Source organism: Pezoporus occidentalis, unplaced genomic scaffold (assembly GCF_034315485.1).
Source record: "Pezoporus occidentalis ecotype Australia unplaced genomic scaffold, CSIRO_AGI_Poc_V1 ctg182, whole genome shotgun sequence".
Lineage (NCBI taxonomy): Eukaryota > Metazoa > Chordata > Aves > Psittaciformes > Psittacidae > Pezoporus > Pezoporus occidentalis.
The window spans coordinates 3275971-3291680 of record NW_026913662.1 but is presented as its reverse complement, the minus strand read 5'-3'; the positions used below and the strand labels follow the sequence as shown (position 1 = coordinate 3291680).

The 15710-nt window shown below is 43.9% G+C and overlaps 1 protein-coding gene across 5 annotated transcripts; it reads right to left on the bottom strand.

Moving 5' to 3' along the window:
- Positions 1 to 312: 312 nt before the first annotated feature.
- On the bottom strand, positions 313 to 13552 carry PTHLH (parathyroid hormone like hormone). 5 transcript variants are annotated; one of them, XM_062615573.1, is made up of 4 exons: positions 13444 to 13552; positions 10725 to 10847; positions 4711 to 5133; positions 313 to 812 (listed from the first exon to the last, which is right to left on the bottom strand). In XM_062615573.1, the coding sequence occupies exons 2-4, from the start codon at positions 10823 to 10825 to the stop codon at positions 803 to 805; spliced, it is 534 nt and encodes a 177-aa protein (XP_062471557.1). In that variant the 5' UTR covers positions 10826 to 10847; positions 13444 to 13552; the 3' UTR covers positions 313 to 802. The 5 variants fall into 5 exon arrangements, with proteins under 5 accessions (XP_062471557.1, XP_062471558.1, XP_062471559.1 ...); XM_062615574.1 differs by lacking the exon at positions 13444 to 13552 and adding an exon at positions 12033 to 12118; XM_062615575.1 differs by lacking the exon at positions 13444 to 13552 and adding an exon at positions 12029 to 12089.
- Between the last annotated feature and the right edge of the window lie 2158 nt (positions 13553 to 15710).

The window sequence follows — 15710 nt, the reverse complement described above, 5'->3', positions numbered from 1 at the left end:
CATTTGGAGATCATAATACTTCAGCCTTTCAGGGCTGGGGCTGGAAATGTTGGGAATCATACCTTCCCTGCAACAGTGTTTGAGCTATATGGCTGTACCTCCAGGTTGTTCAGCAGCTTAGCTGACTTGAAATAGAGCACTGGAACAAAATATGCTCCAAGTGATTTTTAAGTAAAAGCTAATGTGAAAATGTGGAAGCTTGAACCAATGAAAACACATTAAATTTAAAATGATTTTCGAATGTAGTAAAGAAAAAATAGTGTTCCTGCTCTTGAAATTCCTAAAGGACACATTTTTCCCTCTGAGTCACGATTTAATTAGATTATAGTTTATTAGACATTCTTTACAAATTTTAAAATATTGCTATTATACATGCACAAAGGAAAATCAATTTGAACAATTGTATGTAGGCATTCGTTGAAGTCAACCACAAAACAGGAACATTTTATGTCAGTTATCAATGTACTCGATATGTATATCTAAAGTGCATTATGTTACAAAAAATATAGAAAGTCAGCAGCACCAAGATACGTTCACAAAATAAATACACCGGTCAACAAAATAAATTATGGTAAATGTGACAATAATAATTGTCTTAGCCTTAGCCAAAAAAAAAAAAAAAAGAAAAATAGGGGGAAAATCCACAATAACCAAATGTGCAGTTTCAGAGAGCAATGGGGGGGGAAAGGTTTTATTCTGAGCATTTACAATATTTACAGGTAATAAATATTTTAATACTTCCCATATGTTCACTATTACAGAATACTGCAATATGTCTTCCAAAAATCTCTTGCTGAAAACGTCAGCGCCTCCTGCAAAAAAAAAAAAAAAGGACAGAAAATAACAGAAAAATTAATTTTCACTTCAAATACGTGGACATAAAAATTAATATCAAGAGTGTCTCAGACTACCATGGGTAAGCCTTGCTGGTACACATTTGAAATAACCAGGCCAGCTTTAGACATCTTCTGAAGACCTCTAGTAGATTTGCTTTAATACAACTCAGGTAGCAGTATGGAGACCTGCAGTTTGTCACAACACTGAGGCCACCTGTTACACTATATTGTACAACCAGAGAAATAGGAAAAGGTTTTAGTTTTCATTAGAGCCTTATGCAAGAAGATTCCTGAGTGCTACAGGTAGAAAAATTGCATCAACCTATAATAAATATGCCAAGTGCTAAATGGAAAAAAAAAAAAAATACCCAAAATAAAACAAAAGAAAGAAGTGAGAAATTTGTTTGGAAGATAAGAAGAAGACAGTCCTTACTGAACCCTTTGGCAACCATGCCCCTTTTGTTAACGGCTTGGGTGATGCTAAGTTTATGATTAAAACAATGTCATGGGGCTTGTTTGGTCTATCTTTACAACGCAGACCACCTATTAGACAAGGGTCTGTTCATCTTAGAGGTATATATTTCTGTGGTGTCATGTACATGAGTGCATACAGTACTTATGCAATAAAGGCAGCTCAGGTCTTAAAGTGACCAGACCCTTGACACCATAAAGGCAGCTCAGGTCTTAAAGTGACCAGACCCTTGACACCATCTCTTTAAACTCTTGAATGAATGAAAAGATTATGAATCCTCAAAGTTCCCCTCTGTAAGCCAAAGAGCTTATACCTGAAAGAAAAGAAGCATCTCCTAGTGTTAAGCTCTGACTGCCATTGCATTCAGTCCAAGTTGAAAGAGTCAGCTGTATACGGTCCAAAGCTTTGGGAGTTTTCTAAGGGATACTGGCAGCCAGGTATGAGATTTCTACTCTTCCCTTCCTTGTGAAGGCATGGGAACAAAAGCAGAGCCAGCTCCTACCCTGTTAGTGTACTACTTATACTACAATATTATTTTAAGTTACTTCTTAGTGGTGCCACAGGGAATGCTGAAGGGTTGGGCTTTTTTCCCTTTCCGTGTGAACAGCACATTTCTGTAACGCATGTTTATTCCCAGGGAAGCAGCTATAGGGTGGAATACAAAGCTGTATAGGATGGAAATGGATTTGCCCTGTGGCTGGACTGATCACCAAAGCTGTGGGCAGGCATGTGTGGGTGTGAGACACAAAAAAAATGCAAATCCTTGAGAGTCTGAGGGGTTTTATTTTATGTGCGCATTGAAAGTGAGACTACATTTAATGTTAGGGAGTCTACTCATTTGAAAGGTTTCTTAGGAAATTGGGTAAGAACAGCTTAATTGAACTGGAACAGGAATATAGCTGGAATGTCCCTGAGAAAGAATTTTTAAGTGCCTGGAATGGAAATACTAGCATGAAGCTCCTTAGTAATTAATTGGTAATATTAGGGTGTATTCAGGCTATATTAGAATGTGTATAATAATAGCACACAATTCATACAGCATGACTGTATATGTGTGTCTGCACTACACAGATCTGTCTGTAAGAGGGTAACATTTTTAATTCAGCTTGGAGTTTAGGCTTTGTTTTAGAGTTTAAGCTAAGCCACATCTTGACAATGGGCTCCATACTAACCCCTACATGTAAGATGCCTTCTGTGATTTGGTTCCATGTTTTGCAAGATTGGCTTCTTTTATGAGATATTTCCTGTAATAAGTCAAAAGATCTAGAAAGTATTTTTGGTCTTTTTTCTGGCCTAAACCCAAAATTTTGAGATCAAGTTTGTGCATAGGGAACTGGCATGAGGATTTTAATTCAGTGTGTTGAGTAGAAAAGCAGCACAAAGATACAGTGAAAAGCATGCTTAAGTGCTTAAGGTTTATCTTAATGCATTAAGCATATCCACTTCTTCACTGTAAAGTAATGATGCTTCTCCTAAGCGGCAGCTAGATTTAGGGGTGCTACAAAAGCAGTTGCTACTGGTGTAGCAAATGGAAACCCTGTCTGCACACACATTCCTCGTCCTCCACCAGCAGATAGAGTAGAAGTTCCTGATTCAGCTCAGTACAGCTGAGGAACCAACCTCATTCAGATGTGGTCATGTCTTCATGAAGATGTGCTTGGCCACCTTCTGCCAGCAGCCACAGAGACAGCTGCATTCAACCTGTCTACCTCTATCTAAAGTATATGTCAGGGAGTTGAGACTTGTTTTCATTTAAATGTAGAAATTATATCTTTTGCCAGTTTCTTAAGAGCTGAACCAGCATATTATGTATGCCCTGTCATTGTGAAGGAGAAATTCACTTTTCCTGTTTTATGACTTCTCTTTGTTTAATTATCTTCAATTAAGTATCTAAAATATAGGTCCTCTTTAGGAAGCTGTTTCTTGCCCTGGAGAAATACTGCATCTTGAGAAATAATTTCAGTAAGGTAAAACTGACTACCTTCAGCCATCCAAATATACTTTTGAAACAGAAAAGCTGGGCAAGGAAAATCAACAGGGTTGTACCTATGATGTCCAAACCAGAGTAGTAAGAAAAAAATAACTATTTTTTTCCTACAGTCAAGATTTCTATGTGTTGAAGACAGATGTTATTTATTGGCAACCACAGTTTTTTAATGTCCATTGAAAAGTCAGGTGTCTCATGATCAGAGAGACCTGGAGCATGCCTCCTAAGGCACTGAGACAAACCAGCCCTTCTTACTACACCACTAACTGCTACAGCCATGCTAACACATTTATGGTCCAAGACACTGAATGACTAACCCCAAATGCTGGTAACTTCTGTATATCCCAGCAGAAGTTGAAGTGATGGAGCATGTTGCTAACTGTGGCCTGTAAAGCTTAACCCAAGAGTGTAGGTTTTTTTTAGTAAATCCCACAGCTGGTGTCTCTTTCTAAGGGATTAACTGCGAGCGAGGGGCACTCCTCTTACATTTCTGTTCTACCAAAGGGGAGGAACAGAGAAAAGGGTGGGAAAATGCAAACATCTGGGGAGAACTGAGGGACAGACTCCTTGGATTTGCCTGCAAGTGTGCAGACTTCAACTCAAGCAGAGATGACTGCAAGCAGATGAGTCACTTGGGGCACCTAGAGTGAAGTCTTCAGCTCACCACTGCCCTAAAAACCCTTCATTGTCATACATGAGGGAAGCACGTCTCCCTCCAAAAGCAATGCTCAACATTTTTCAGCAGTAATGTAATTATTTCACAAGCTGGCAAAAAGATGGTGCTGAATTAAAAAATCCTAATGGCAGGGAAAATTTTATGGTTAAAGGCTGGTCTGCGTTGTTTGCAGATATTACTAAGAGGGAAATTTTCCGTGTTCTCCCCTAAGGTTAAGCAGTAAAATGAAAAACTGTAAAGTAAGGGTAGGAAATTTGCCAAAAAGGGGAGGCGTTGAGAAGGAGGAAAGAAAACTTCGCCATTTTATAGATGCAGAGCCTTAAATAAAACTCAAAGCTTTCAATCTGCTGAGGCCCAAGTGTGGGACCAAGACCTGATGTGAGAGACACTAAAATTAAAACAGGAAAGGGAATTTTAATGGCTATGTTATGCTTTGGTTTTGCAGAAATAACTCTACCTACTACTAACTCAGCTTCAGAAGGTTCATTTTGGCAGTAAGTGTTTTACTTGAATTGTTTGTCATAGGAAAGACAGACTTTGTCACAAATGTTAAGTGGAAAGGGTACTTACCTTCAGAAAGCACCTTGAGACTGTGCACTGCTTGAAAAGCCATTGCTCACTTATGAGCAAAACAGTGTGCTATTACTCCAGTTATGAGTGAGGCCTTGGCCTCTCACACCAAAGGATAACAATTTCAGTAAATATGTGGTATGCCCCCACAAAGATATAGCAGAATTACCTTAAATTGTGATTATGTGTAGTTACAGAGTTGTCCAAGAGTGGGCTCTCAGTCACGATGCTTCCATACATGCCAGAAGTTAGCCAAGCCGAGCGGGCTCGCCTCTTTTTCTTCTCTTGTTCCTTGCGTTTTCCAGGTTTTGCTTTCTTTTTCTTCCCTGATACCTTCATGGGCTGCTCTTTGTAGGTCTGTGATTTGTTTGTCTCCTGAGTTAGGTATCTGCCCTCATCTTCACTACCAAATCGCACAGGGTAGTTCTTCGTGTTGGTAGCAGGCTTAGGATTAGGTGAAACCTCTGAAGTTGCACGGATCTCTGCAGTGTTGACACCTTCAATTAAATTTTGAAGGAATATTCTTCTCCGTAAATCTTGGATTGACTTGCCCTTGTCATGCAATAGCTGGTGCTCTGATACAGCTCGTTTGCTAAAGAAAGAGAAGAGAGGAGGGGGAAAAAAACCTTTAGGATTTGGTTGTTGCCTAGTATTTGGGAGAGCTCCTCTCTCTTTTGGCAGTGGTGGGCACACAGTGAGTGACTGTATACCAGCTCTCAGGCTTGGAGACATCAAGTTAAGTCATACTGCTGGAGCAAGTAGAGTAGCTACTCCCTGCAGAGAAGGGAAAGACCTAAGCGGGTAATACTCAGCTGACTGATCATACAGCAATGGACCTGGAGTTGGATTAGTCACTGTTCTGTTCTAGGAAAGCATTACAACTCTTAATATATCACACTTCAGGCAGTAAAAGCAGGAAGGCAGTTGTCAGAGATAGGAAAACCAAAGGGTCAGATAATGGAGCGCTGCAGTCAAGCAAGACAGGGAATAACAAGTACTTGTACTGAAGCTGGAAGCAGTGTTTATACAGAATCATTCTAATAATTTTCCTTTGCTCAGTCATGTACTTCAAAAACATAAATAAATGCATAAAAGTGTAATTCATTTCTAAATTTAAATAAGTGCAATTGCAGGAGTGTAATGGAAAAATGTTTGAATTTGGGTGCCATAGGCACTTCAGTCCATAATGAGCTAACCAGAGAGGTAGCCTGAGCACCAGCAGAGAAGAGCCTCAGCCACTCCTGTTGAATTTACTGCTTGGCCACTTCTGTCTAATTATGGGTTTGATGCCTTTCTAGTATTCTTCTAAGCGTGAACTTCTGGGACCAGTTTTCTTGTCTGCTGTGCTCTCTGATTTTTATTCCAGCTCTCTTCACTGGATCTTCTTCAAGAGCATCCTAGTTTGTTTGAGTGTGTCTCTGGTGCTTTTCCAGAGTTTGTGACCTTTTGGTTCACTAACCTTTGTCTTTGGGTGATGGTTTAGCTATCTGTCTTTCAGAGATGTTGTACTGGCAAAGAATGTATGAAACATCTGAGGAAATAAGATACAAGTGGCACCTGGGTAATAAATAACCATGATAAAATACATGCTGTTGCCTTGATGTGGAATAGACACACAGCTGCACTGTGAACCACAGAAAGAGCACAGGCTGTGATTTTAGCTATGTTCCCATGAATGCTATAATACAGTTTATCCTTCCAATTGCCCTAGTTCAGTGTGCAGAGATTGGCTATGTATCCTCTCATATTGCATCAGGGTACTCCATGTGACTGGATTTTTACCGGCCAAAGAAAATGAATTCATGGCCTTGCCTGTCATATAATGATTTGGTCAGTTAGCTGGATAAAAAGTTGTTTCTACATGTGGGTGAAATGGGAGAAGACACATAACTGTGAGTGAATATTTCTTCCTTCCGTCCCATCCCTAATTATCTTGCTATGTTACCAGGTCGCAAAATGTGGTGAACAAAGATAGCATGCTAAACGATTGGTAGTGTTCTGCAACTTACGTTTCTCAGTCCCTTCAGCCAAATTCTTTAGACTGTGATTTGATCAACAAGCTACCTGAAACTGGCAACTTCAAGTAGCATAAGTTTAAGAGCACACCTGTCACTTTTTGTATTTGCAGAGCTTCACTTTTTGACTACTGGGTTCATGTGGTGGGTTGGAGTGACACTACATCACTCTTAGTGCAAAATTCAAATAGCAGTTTTCCCCCATTCCACGAGACTGAAAGATGGCTGCTAGTTTTTCATGAAGTCATACAGTAGGGATATCTGCTCAAAAGCAGGCCTAGATATACTTGAGCCTGTGAGCAAACATTGTCTCTGTTTTAAACATCCTGAAATCAGTTTTGGATGACTTCAGGCTTTAGGGCAAATATTTTGTGCCCTTCAACTCAATGTCCCAAAGCAAAAATGCAATGTGATAATACTGAGCTGAACCCCTATTATTTCTTTCTCTTTAGTGCAGCTGTGAACATTAACACAAGCTAAAAATCTCCCCCAGGAAAAGCTTTTGTGCAGTGCATTCCCTGAAGCTCTCCAACAGTCATCTCTAACAGTCTTCTCATTAAGGTCTGTCTGATTTGCAAGTGCGCTAATAAAACTAGCACCTTGGACTCCTCTGAGTGGCATACTTCTGTGCTCTTGTCAAGCTGTCCATTGTGGCTCACGTTACATTCTTAGCTTCAGTAATCTGTTTTCCCAGGATATTTGTGTGGGAAATGCAGTTCTCCTTTTACTCTTCTAGTTTATAAAAAGCACACAAAATCTCAGTGCTTTACTGAGTCTAAAACAGTATGCATGTCGTATGTGATGAGCAAAGCTTTCCTACTGCCTCTTGTAAACTACCAAGGATAATTCCTTTTATCACAGACAACCTAAAGCTGCCTTAATCCTGTAATGTGTATTTGGTCAATTTACCCACTGTGACAAAATCTTGAATCTCTAAAGCCTGTTATTAAAGTACTCCTGGTTGAAAAGCTATTCCATTTTACAGAGCTGAAACCTAAAGATTCGGTTCCAGTACACACAAGACAGTCAAAGAGCATTACAAGATCTACATCTTGATGGAGTATGCCTTCCAAAATAATGCAGGGATTGACATGTGAGGTGTTAGTGTGCCAGAAAGGGTGGGTTTCTGTTTAAATGTCTGTATGATATTTAGCATCAAGTCTGGCCCCAAATAACATTCTGCCATTCCAGATGATTGTATAACATTACGTAGTGTTACATTTCACATGACTTCTATTACTCAGCCAGACTTAAGGATTACATTTTGCCTATCAATTTCCTTTGTATGCTCTAGATCAAAAATCTCTTTAAAACAAAGAAGATGTGGTAGATACATATCTCTTTAACCTTCTGCCTCCTTCTGCCTCAATTATTCAAACAAATCCTATGTTTGTAAATCAAGGAGAAGGCTGATGTAAGAATTGCTTCATGGTAGAGATATCAACAGTATCTCACCCACACACTCAGAGTAGGAAGGCAATGAAAACTGGAATGATTGCATTCACATCTTGGGTATGATACGTAAGAAAGTCTTAGACTGTCAGGGTTAAGATGACCCACTAGAGGTCCCTTCCACCCTGCTGCAAAAGGTACCTGTCATGCAGGGAAAAGGTCTGTACCCAAACCACATGCAATAAATGCTAAGCTAAAATGTGGTAGGCACTTTTGAGTGAAGGATGTTGGTTTGTACTTGACCAGAGCATCCGAACTAATGGCTGTATGCAAGTAATATGCACATACGAGACTCGATGTCTCATTACATGGAAAACAGTAGACTTGTGGCTGTCCTGACTTCATGTACTTCTAGATAAGCTGTTCTTTTCAGGCACATTCCTTCTTCATTTTTTACCCTAGATATCTAGCGTCACTGAGAAGCAGCAGTCTTCAAGCAACAACTTTATGTTTCAGAGAGTTGTTCTTATTTAAATGTTGTTATCCTTGAGCATTCACATTGTGGCTCATCATAAGTTTAACAAAATAACTAGAGAGGATTCAGTCAGCTCTAGGTTTTGCAAGACTGAGTGCTCTTGCCACTGGCTCCAGAGGGAGTGAAAACTGCTCAACCTATCTCAGGGTTAGTAAAAATATTTTGAACAGATCTGGGGACATGATGCTGCAGTGTCTGGACATGCTGATAAAAATATCTAATTTCCCTTTGAGGCATTACTGGGTTTCTCAGAAGTTTTTTAGCAACTAAAGCATTTCTACTACAAATAATATGTCTGGCAATCTGTTCTCAGGACAATTTGCTGCTGCTTTCCATGGGAGATTTGCCTCAGTAAAGTCTGTAGAACCAGGCCTACATCAATTTGATTATTTTTGCATGGGTCTAATGATGTGATTCAGTATTTTCATCCATTACTGGTTTAATCCTTTGACTGAAAAAAAATATCTCTAGGCTTAAGTGAGTTATTAACCATTAACTCTAGGAATGGTTTGTGGTGATATTAAAACAGGACACATGTTTGAGTGTGGTGTCTGTGTTTGTGCTGTACCCACAAACAAAACTACGTGAATGCCACTAACTGACAGCTAACTGGTTTCTTATGTGTGTTTTACATGCCATAGCAAAGAAGGAGCTGAGAAATGCATTTTGACTACTTAGCTTCCACTTTTCTTCCCCCTGTCAGAATGGAATGGGGATGTTGGAAAGACCTCTGATCCTGACCTTTAAAAACAAGTGTTAGGAAAACACCAGCTTAAAAAAAAATAACACAAAAACAAACAAACAAAACAAAAAAAAAAAACAACAAAAAAACAAAAACAAAAAAGCAAGGGAGAGTATTTCTTAGCAAATCTAACTTCTTTAAAATACAAATTTGGCTCAGATCCAGCTCAGAGTTTCCTAGCCAAGAAAATAACAGCATTTGACTGTACTTCAGTTATTTTCAGATAACTACTGCAGATTTTTTATTTCTGAAACTGAGATTTGTTTTCTCTGTATTCAAAGAGAGGAAAATGGTTGCAAATGAAAGAAATAGCTGAACAATAGTTTGAAAGAGTACAAAGCAGCTCAGCATTAATGGACTGGGAAGGATACACTGTAGCACTATCAGCAATAACATGTTCTACACAATTTGCTGTAGGAGATTTGTAATAGCTGTCTGCCTGGTGCCAAAGCTTAGGTGTGTCTGTAGTCACTTCACCTGGGGGATTTTCTTTGTCGCTTAAAAGGCAGAGGAAGTGCTATTTGGAGATCTTGTCCTTATGTATGTAATAAAACATTTACAAGGAAAACAATCTGAAATCGTTTGCTGTGTCATGTTTCCCTATAAGTTGTGATTGGATTTTCCAACCTCCTTTTCCTATCCTGACTTCCTTTTGAACTTAGTGACAATACAGCCCTCCACGCAGTATGACTGAGGTGTTTCTTCCTTAGAAAATCTGATGCAAGTCCAGTGAAAGCCAGTGAGTTAGATGTGTGAGACAGCTGCTCCTACATCAGCCCAGTGGCTTCTCCTCTGCACTATGCGTAGGGGTATTAGTATAAACCATGCTGATTATTTTGGAAGGAGCAAAGAGGTCATTTCCTGAACAGACTTTCTTAGGTTACATTATCATTTATAAAAAATAAAAAATGCTTCTGCCTCCAAGATACTGGACTCCCTTTGGATTTTTATTATTGTTTTTAATTTTTATTTTTTCTTCCCTGAATTCAGTGGCAGAAATCCAAAGAAGTTGCTCAGTACTTCAGTTTCATGACAGCCCTCACTACCGTGTGTCTCTTCTACCCTTACCGATATTGGCTCCATGCCAGTGCCAAAGAAGTATATGTTATTTAGTGTAACACAGGATTCTCCCTACCAGGACTCTCCCGGTGTGCAGAAAGATCCATGGGCAACAGCACATGCTGGACAAACACAGAGCTGCCTTTCTGTTCCCCTCGGAAGAAGAGACCTTCAGCTCTAATACCTCCTTCCCAAAAGCTCTATCGTCTTCTTCCCAAATGCTTTATAAGGCCGGCCAGCTGAAAAGCGCCCTTTCCCTGCCCCAAATGCTCTCTGCCTATCGCCTAGAGGCCACTAGGGAGCACCTGGGTTACCTGGGGCAGGTAACCCGCAGCCGCTCCGCTGCAGAGCGCTGCTGGGGCTGCAAAGCCTGCGGGGCTGCGTCCTCTCCCCACCCGCACCGCCACCCAAAAAGGGAAAAAAAAGCAAGAGAAACTCACAGTCTGCGGCTGATCCCCTCAACTGATCTCCCGTGAGAGGGCACGGAATAACTCAGCAGAAACACCGCGAAACTCCACTGCTGGAAGAGTTTAGTGAACATTGTATCCTCCGGGTCTTAAAACCTGCAAGGAAAGGGAGGTCAGTCCCGAGGGATCCGGGCGCCAGCGCCGTCCTCAAGCGCTCCCCGCTTTCGGCTCCACCAGCTCTGAGGCTGTGGAGGAAAAACAAACTTGCGGAGCTCTCGGCTGCGGCTCACTTCTTCCAAACTTCTCTCCGTCGCTCTCCCTTCCCTGCTGTCTGTCTCTCCCTCCCTCCTTCCCTCCCTCCCTCCTTCTCTGTGTCTCGCTGCCCGGAGGCAAGATCTTTCTCAATATTAGTTAAAGAATCATCTAGCTCCTTTTTGACTCTGGTTTAGAGAGCGCGTCTATTTGTCTCCTTGAGCCCTGATCAATTCTAGTCCTCTAAGCCGCTGTCTCAGGGCTTTACGTTACAGGAGAAGCCCTCTTTGCAGATAAGGAGAGATTCTCCAAAGTCAGCTCAGCTCCCCCTTGCTCTGCAAACACAAGCACGGACACACACACACATAGACGAACGCAGATTCGGGGGCGGAGGGGCGGGGGGATGCATCTATACATCTGTCTTTAAGTATACCTCTGCTAAAAAAAAAAAAAAGTCAGGTTCACGTCCTCAGTCAGCTTCCGGAAAGTTTGGTCCACAAGTGTGCCGGGGACAGGGAGTTCAAGGAAAGAGCGCTGCCTAGCTGGAGAGCCAGAGAGGTCTAGGCAGAGCGGCAGCCCGGGCAGGCTCGGGGGCTGGGAAGCATGCTTGGCTCTGCAGGTTGGACTGCGCTGGAGCCTGCGATGTTCACACGCTCCGAAGCAGCCTCTGGGAGACCTGCGGGAGGACGGAGGGTTTTGCAAAGAGATGGCGCCCTAGGAACATGTGCGGAGAGAGAGAGAGAGAGAGCCCGACCGGGATACCCACAGCCAAAGAGGAGACGAGAGATCAGCCCTTCCCAGGACCGGAATCAAAAAGGAGTGAAGAAAGGGGGACATCCGACAGCGCACGCGGTCAGCAGACTCTGAGGACTCCGGCCAAGTTCTTCGCATCTTCTACAGCCGAGCTCCTATCTCTTTCTGCGTGTCTCCCACCTCCCTCCACGGCTCCGTTTTCGTGTTTACCTCTAGGTCACCACCTCCCCTGCCGCAGCACAGTGCGGAGGGCCATCCCATCAGTGGGGACACTTTCTAGATCAAGCCCAAATGCCCAGCCTGGGGTCGTTGCCGCCTCTCCTTTCACGCACCTACCGTTGTTGGTCGCGGTTCCCCTATTAGCTGCAGGGCTGATTCCTAATGATGTTAATTGCACGCTAGTAAAGGGGGGCTGAGGGGGGAGGGCTGGGGGAAGGACTCGCAGTCTATGAACATAGGCGCTTCTGGCCAAAAAAATAAATTAGTGGAAAGTTTTCTCCTCCTCTCCCTCTTTCGCCTTCCACTTCGCCCTCCGCCAATCCGGCCAGGGCGTTGCAGGTATCTGTGTCAGGTTGCGCTGCCGTGAGAAGCGAACAGCTATAGGGGAGCCGCCGGGAACCCCCGCTCCGCCTGCAGACCCTGACCACCCCCCACCCCCCCCCCCCCCCCCCCCCCCCCCCCCCCCCCCGGCGGAGGGACTGAATTCTTCCATCACGGGAAAACACTTATGTAAAAAACAAAGGTAATACAATCCGCCCCTTTATACAACCCGCTTGCGAAAGAAAGTGCCCTCGGCTATTACGAAGTAAGGTACAGGGGGAAAGCATGGTAGGGGGTTTAGAGGGGTGGTCCAAAGGGAATCACTTTCGCTGTTCCAAAGGGAACCACTTTGGAAGTCAACCTGTTCGGCTGCAGAAGAAGGGCTCTCCGCAGGTTGTGCGCAGGCAGGCAACAGCTAGCACCTGGGGCCGCCGGCTCCGGCTCGGCAGCATCCAGGCACCATTCAGCCATCCGCGGCCGCGCACCCTCCGCGGGGCTCCGCGCCCCACTGAAACCTGCCCGAAGAAACCTGCCCGCCGACAGGTGCTGCCCCCAGGAACGGGAGGGGTAGCTGGCTTATGCCACCGACAGCCTGATTTACAGCAAAATGCCTGCCCAACACCCTCGCAAACCGCATCAGAACTCTGAGGTCTGCCGGCCGGTTGCTCTTTCTCATCCTCTCCCCGTACTTTCTTCTGGCAAAAGTTTAGGTGCAGAGAAAACCATTGTTCTCCCTGCAGGTTATTTCACGTTAAAAGACACTTGCTGCCACGACTTCTAAGTCCAGCTCCTTAGCCGAATTTCATACCGCACCCTCAAATAAAAGCGACTACATGAGAGCTGGAATAGAAATCATGCTGAAGATATTAAATCGTTTATGCTGTAAATACATTCCCTGAACACCTGGTAGGCTATAAATGAAAATGTATGGCTAAAAGGCTTCTTTGATTTACACTGCCCTTTCGACTAATTAAAAATAATTGTAAGATCCCCTGAAAAGAGCCCCCACACATTCATAAGTCTATTGCTCATGTTCAAAGTAAAACGTCCATCAAATATTTTTAGAATTTCCTTCCCCCTAGAAATAATAATAATAAACAATAATAAAAAGAAATAACCAACCACCCCAACCCTTACAGCCTCAGGAAAAATAAATAGCCTTTTTAAACTTGGAATACTGGAGTTTCTTCATAATTTATTACTTCACCTTTTCCTTGAGTTACAGCCCTCTGTGCCTCTCAGAGATCACCCTGGCCAACAGTGGTTGATCTTCTCAGCAATCTCTTCCAAAACTATGTTTATGCTTAAGAAAAAGAAAAAAAAAAAAGGGAAAAAAAAAGAAAAAAAGGTTAAATAAATCAAAAAAAAAATTTTTTCAAAAGAAATCCAGCCCTACAGAGTTTTTATTCTGCCTGCAACAGATTAGTGCTAAATAAAAGGTGTTAAAAGCAGGTGCTTTTCTCCCTTGCTGCTCTTTTTATTATGAAGAACAGAAGCTTCTCCTAATATATATAGTGAGGGAGACCCTTCTTTATTGCTTTTATTGAAAAGACCAAACTTGTGACATCACTAACCACCTTCCTATGGCTGAGTTTGCCTCATCTCTGCCTCAGTGGGCTTGGAAAAAAAAAGAGAGAGAGAAAAAAAAACCCTACATTCCAACTATGGCTTTGCTAATATGGCAGGAACTGAGCAGTGCCAAACCTGTTTAGGACACTTACTATCACACCATGATAACACCCCCCCCCCCCCCTTCTCCTTCCCCCTCCCTCCCCCCCCCAAAGGCTCTTTGTCATCTACAACAACCGGCACAGCGCTTTTTCTCCTGCCACCTACACAAAACCCGTGAGCAAACTCCTCCTGATACCTAGCTTCACCGCAAGCCTGAGCCCTCCTCCGTGGCCGGACAGGGTGAAAAGTACCCTCTGCAGGGGTTTAAATCCGTCTTTTCCCCGCAGGATGGAGCCTGGGGAGGGGGATGTGCACCCAGGGAAGCTGCTCCCGGGGACTGACCCCCTCTACCTGCACCATATCACCCCGCCGGCCCCAGCTCCTCTTTCCTGCTACCTCCGGGTGTCCCCTGACCCCGGGGAGAGCGGGGAGAGGATGATGCTGAACTAGAGGAAGGACCGAGGAGGGATGCTTTGGTACAGGTTTTGGGACGGGAATCGCACCTACACCAAAGCATCTCCCCGCGCATGGGTCACCCCAGGCACGGCTGTCCCCGTGTTTAGGAGCGAGGAAAAGCTGTAGTTTTGTTCTGGTTTCACCTGCCGGGGTCTCGGTTACTGCACGGCTCCCCGCCAAGGCGATGTTCTTGCGGCTGCTGCTGATTTTTCCAGCCGGGAAGCACGGAGGGAGCCGTGAGGTGAAGGCAAACCCCTGTGTTTGCCTTTCTGGTCAAGCCCTGCCTGCCGCGACAAGGCAAACCTTATCATTTTAGGTTTTCTGCTTTCCTTTTCTCCCGTCTTCCCGCCTCAAAGACAATGAGATTTTGGAAGGATGCCGCGATTGGCTTCTGCTTCTTTTTTCCATACGTATAAACAGGCATAAATCAGCTTTCCTACGAGGAAACTGACCTGGGAGTTTGGCTAGGAAGATAAGTCCCTGTTCCAGGTCTGGCACGTAATTCCTGAGCAAGGAATAGGGCCAGGGGTTGCGGGCGGGTGTGTGACCGGACTCCCCCCCGGAGCAAAACCTTCTCCTGAAACAAGAGGAGACAAGTGGGACAGGTTTAGCTAATTGGGGAGGAGATGCCAATGCAGCCTCAGAGATCCAGAAGGAATTAATGACTAACCCCCCTGCCCGGTGCCCAGAGACAGACTAAATCCTCCTCTCTGCAAACTTCCCATCCTTCACCTCTGTGAAGTTCCGCCTCTCCCTCCTCCCTCTTGTTTTATTCACAATAAAGCATTTTCGTCATTTCCCCTCCCGGATTTCTATAACCTCAGTTGCACTCGTCCAAGGCTCCGGTTCAGATGGGGAGTTTAACCTCCCCAGTCTTCCCAGGGTGGAAAAAAATGGTGTTCAGCAAAAAAAACACAGGCGTGCTGACTGCTTTGGAGTGAGGCTGGCGGGGAAGGGAAGGGAGCGGCAGCACAGCGATTGCCGGTCTTGTCTTGAGAGGACCCCAAATTCCCGGAGACTCGCACAAACCGTGTGATCCAGTGGGGTTCAAAGCCAGTGAGCGCGGCTCTCTGCAGGCGAGGTGCGAAGTCTCAGCTGTTTGTTTTTTTTTTTATTTTAGGTTATTCCCCCCCCCCCTTTTTTTTCCCGAAGCTCCCAGGGTGGTCTTGAGGGCAAGGCTGCTCTGCAGCTAGTAGCAAATGCGATTGCTTACAGATTTAGGCAGGCTTTCCAGCAAGTACTCATTCTTGCCCACAGCCTTGAGCTTTGCTGTACCCAGTTCTCACAAAGGTTGCCTTCCTCCCCTCTGCTCTCCCAGGGCTGTCAGGGGTGAGAAACTACTCAGTC

Excerpts from the sequence above, each read along its gene's own strand:
- PTHLH (XM_062615573.1), bottom strand. The coding sequence starts at position 10,825 with ATGTTCACTAAACTCTTCCAGCAGTGGAGTTTCGCGGTGTTTCTGCTG. Across the intron at positions 5,134-10,724 it reads GAGGGGATCAGCCGCAGACT|CAAACGAGCTGTATCAGAGC; the intron begins GTGAGTTTCTCT and ends CTCTTTCTTTAG.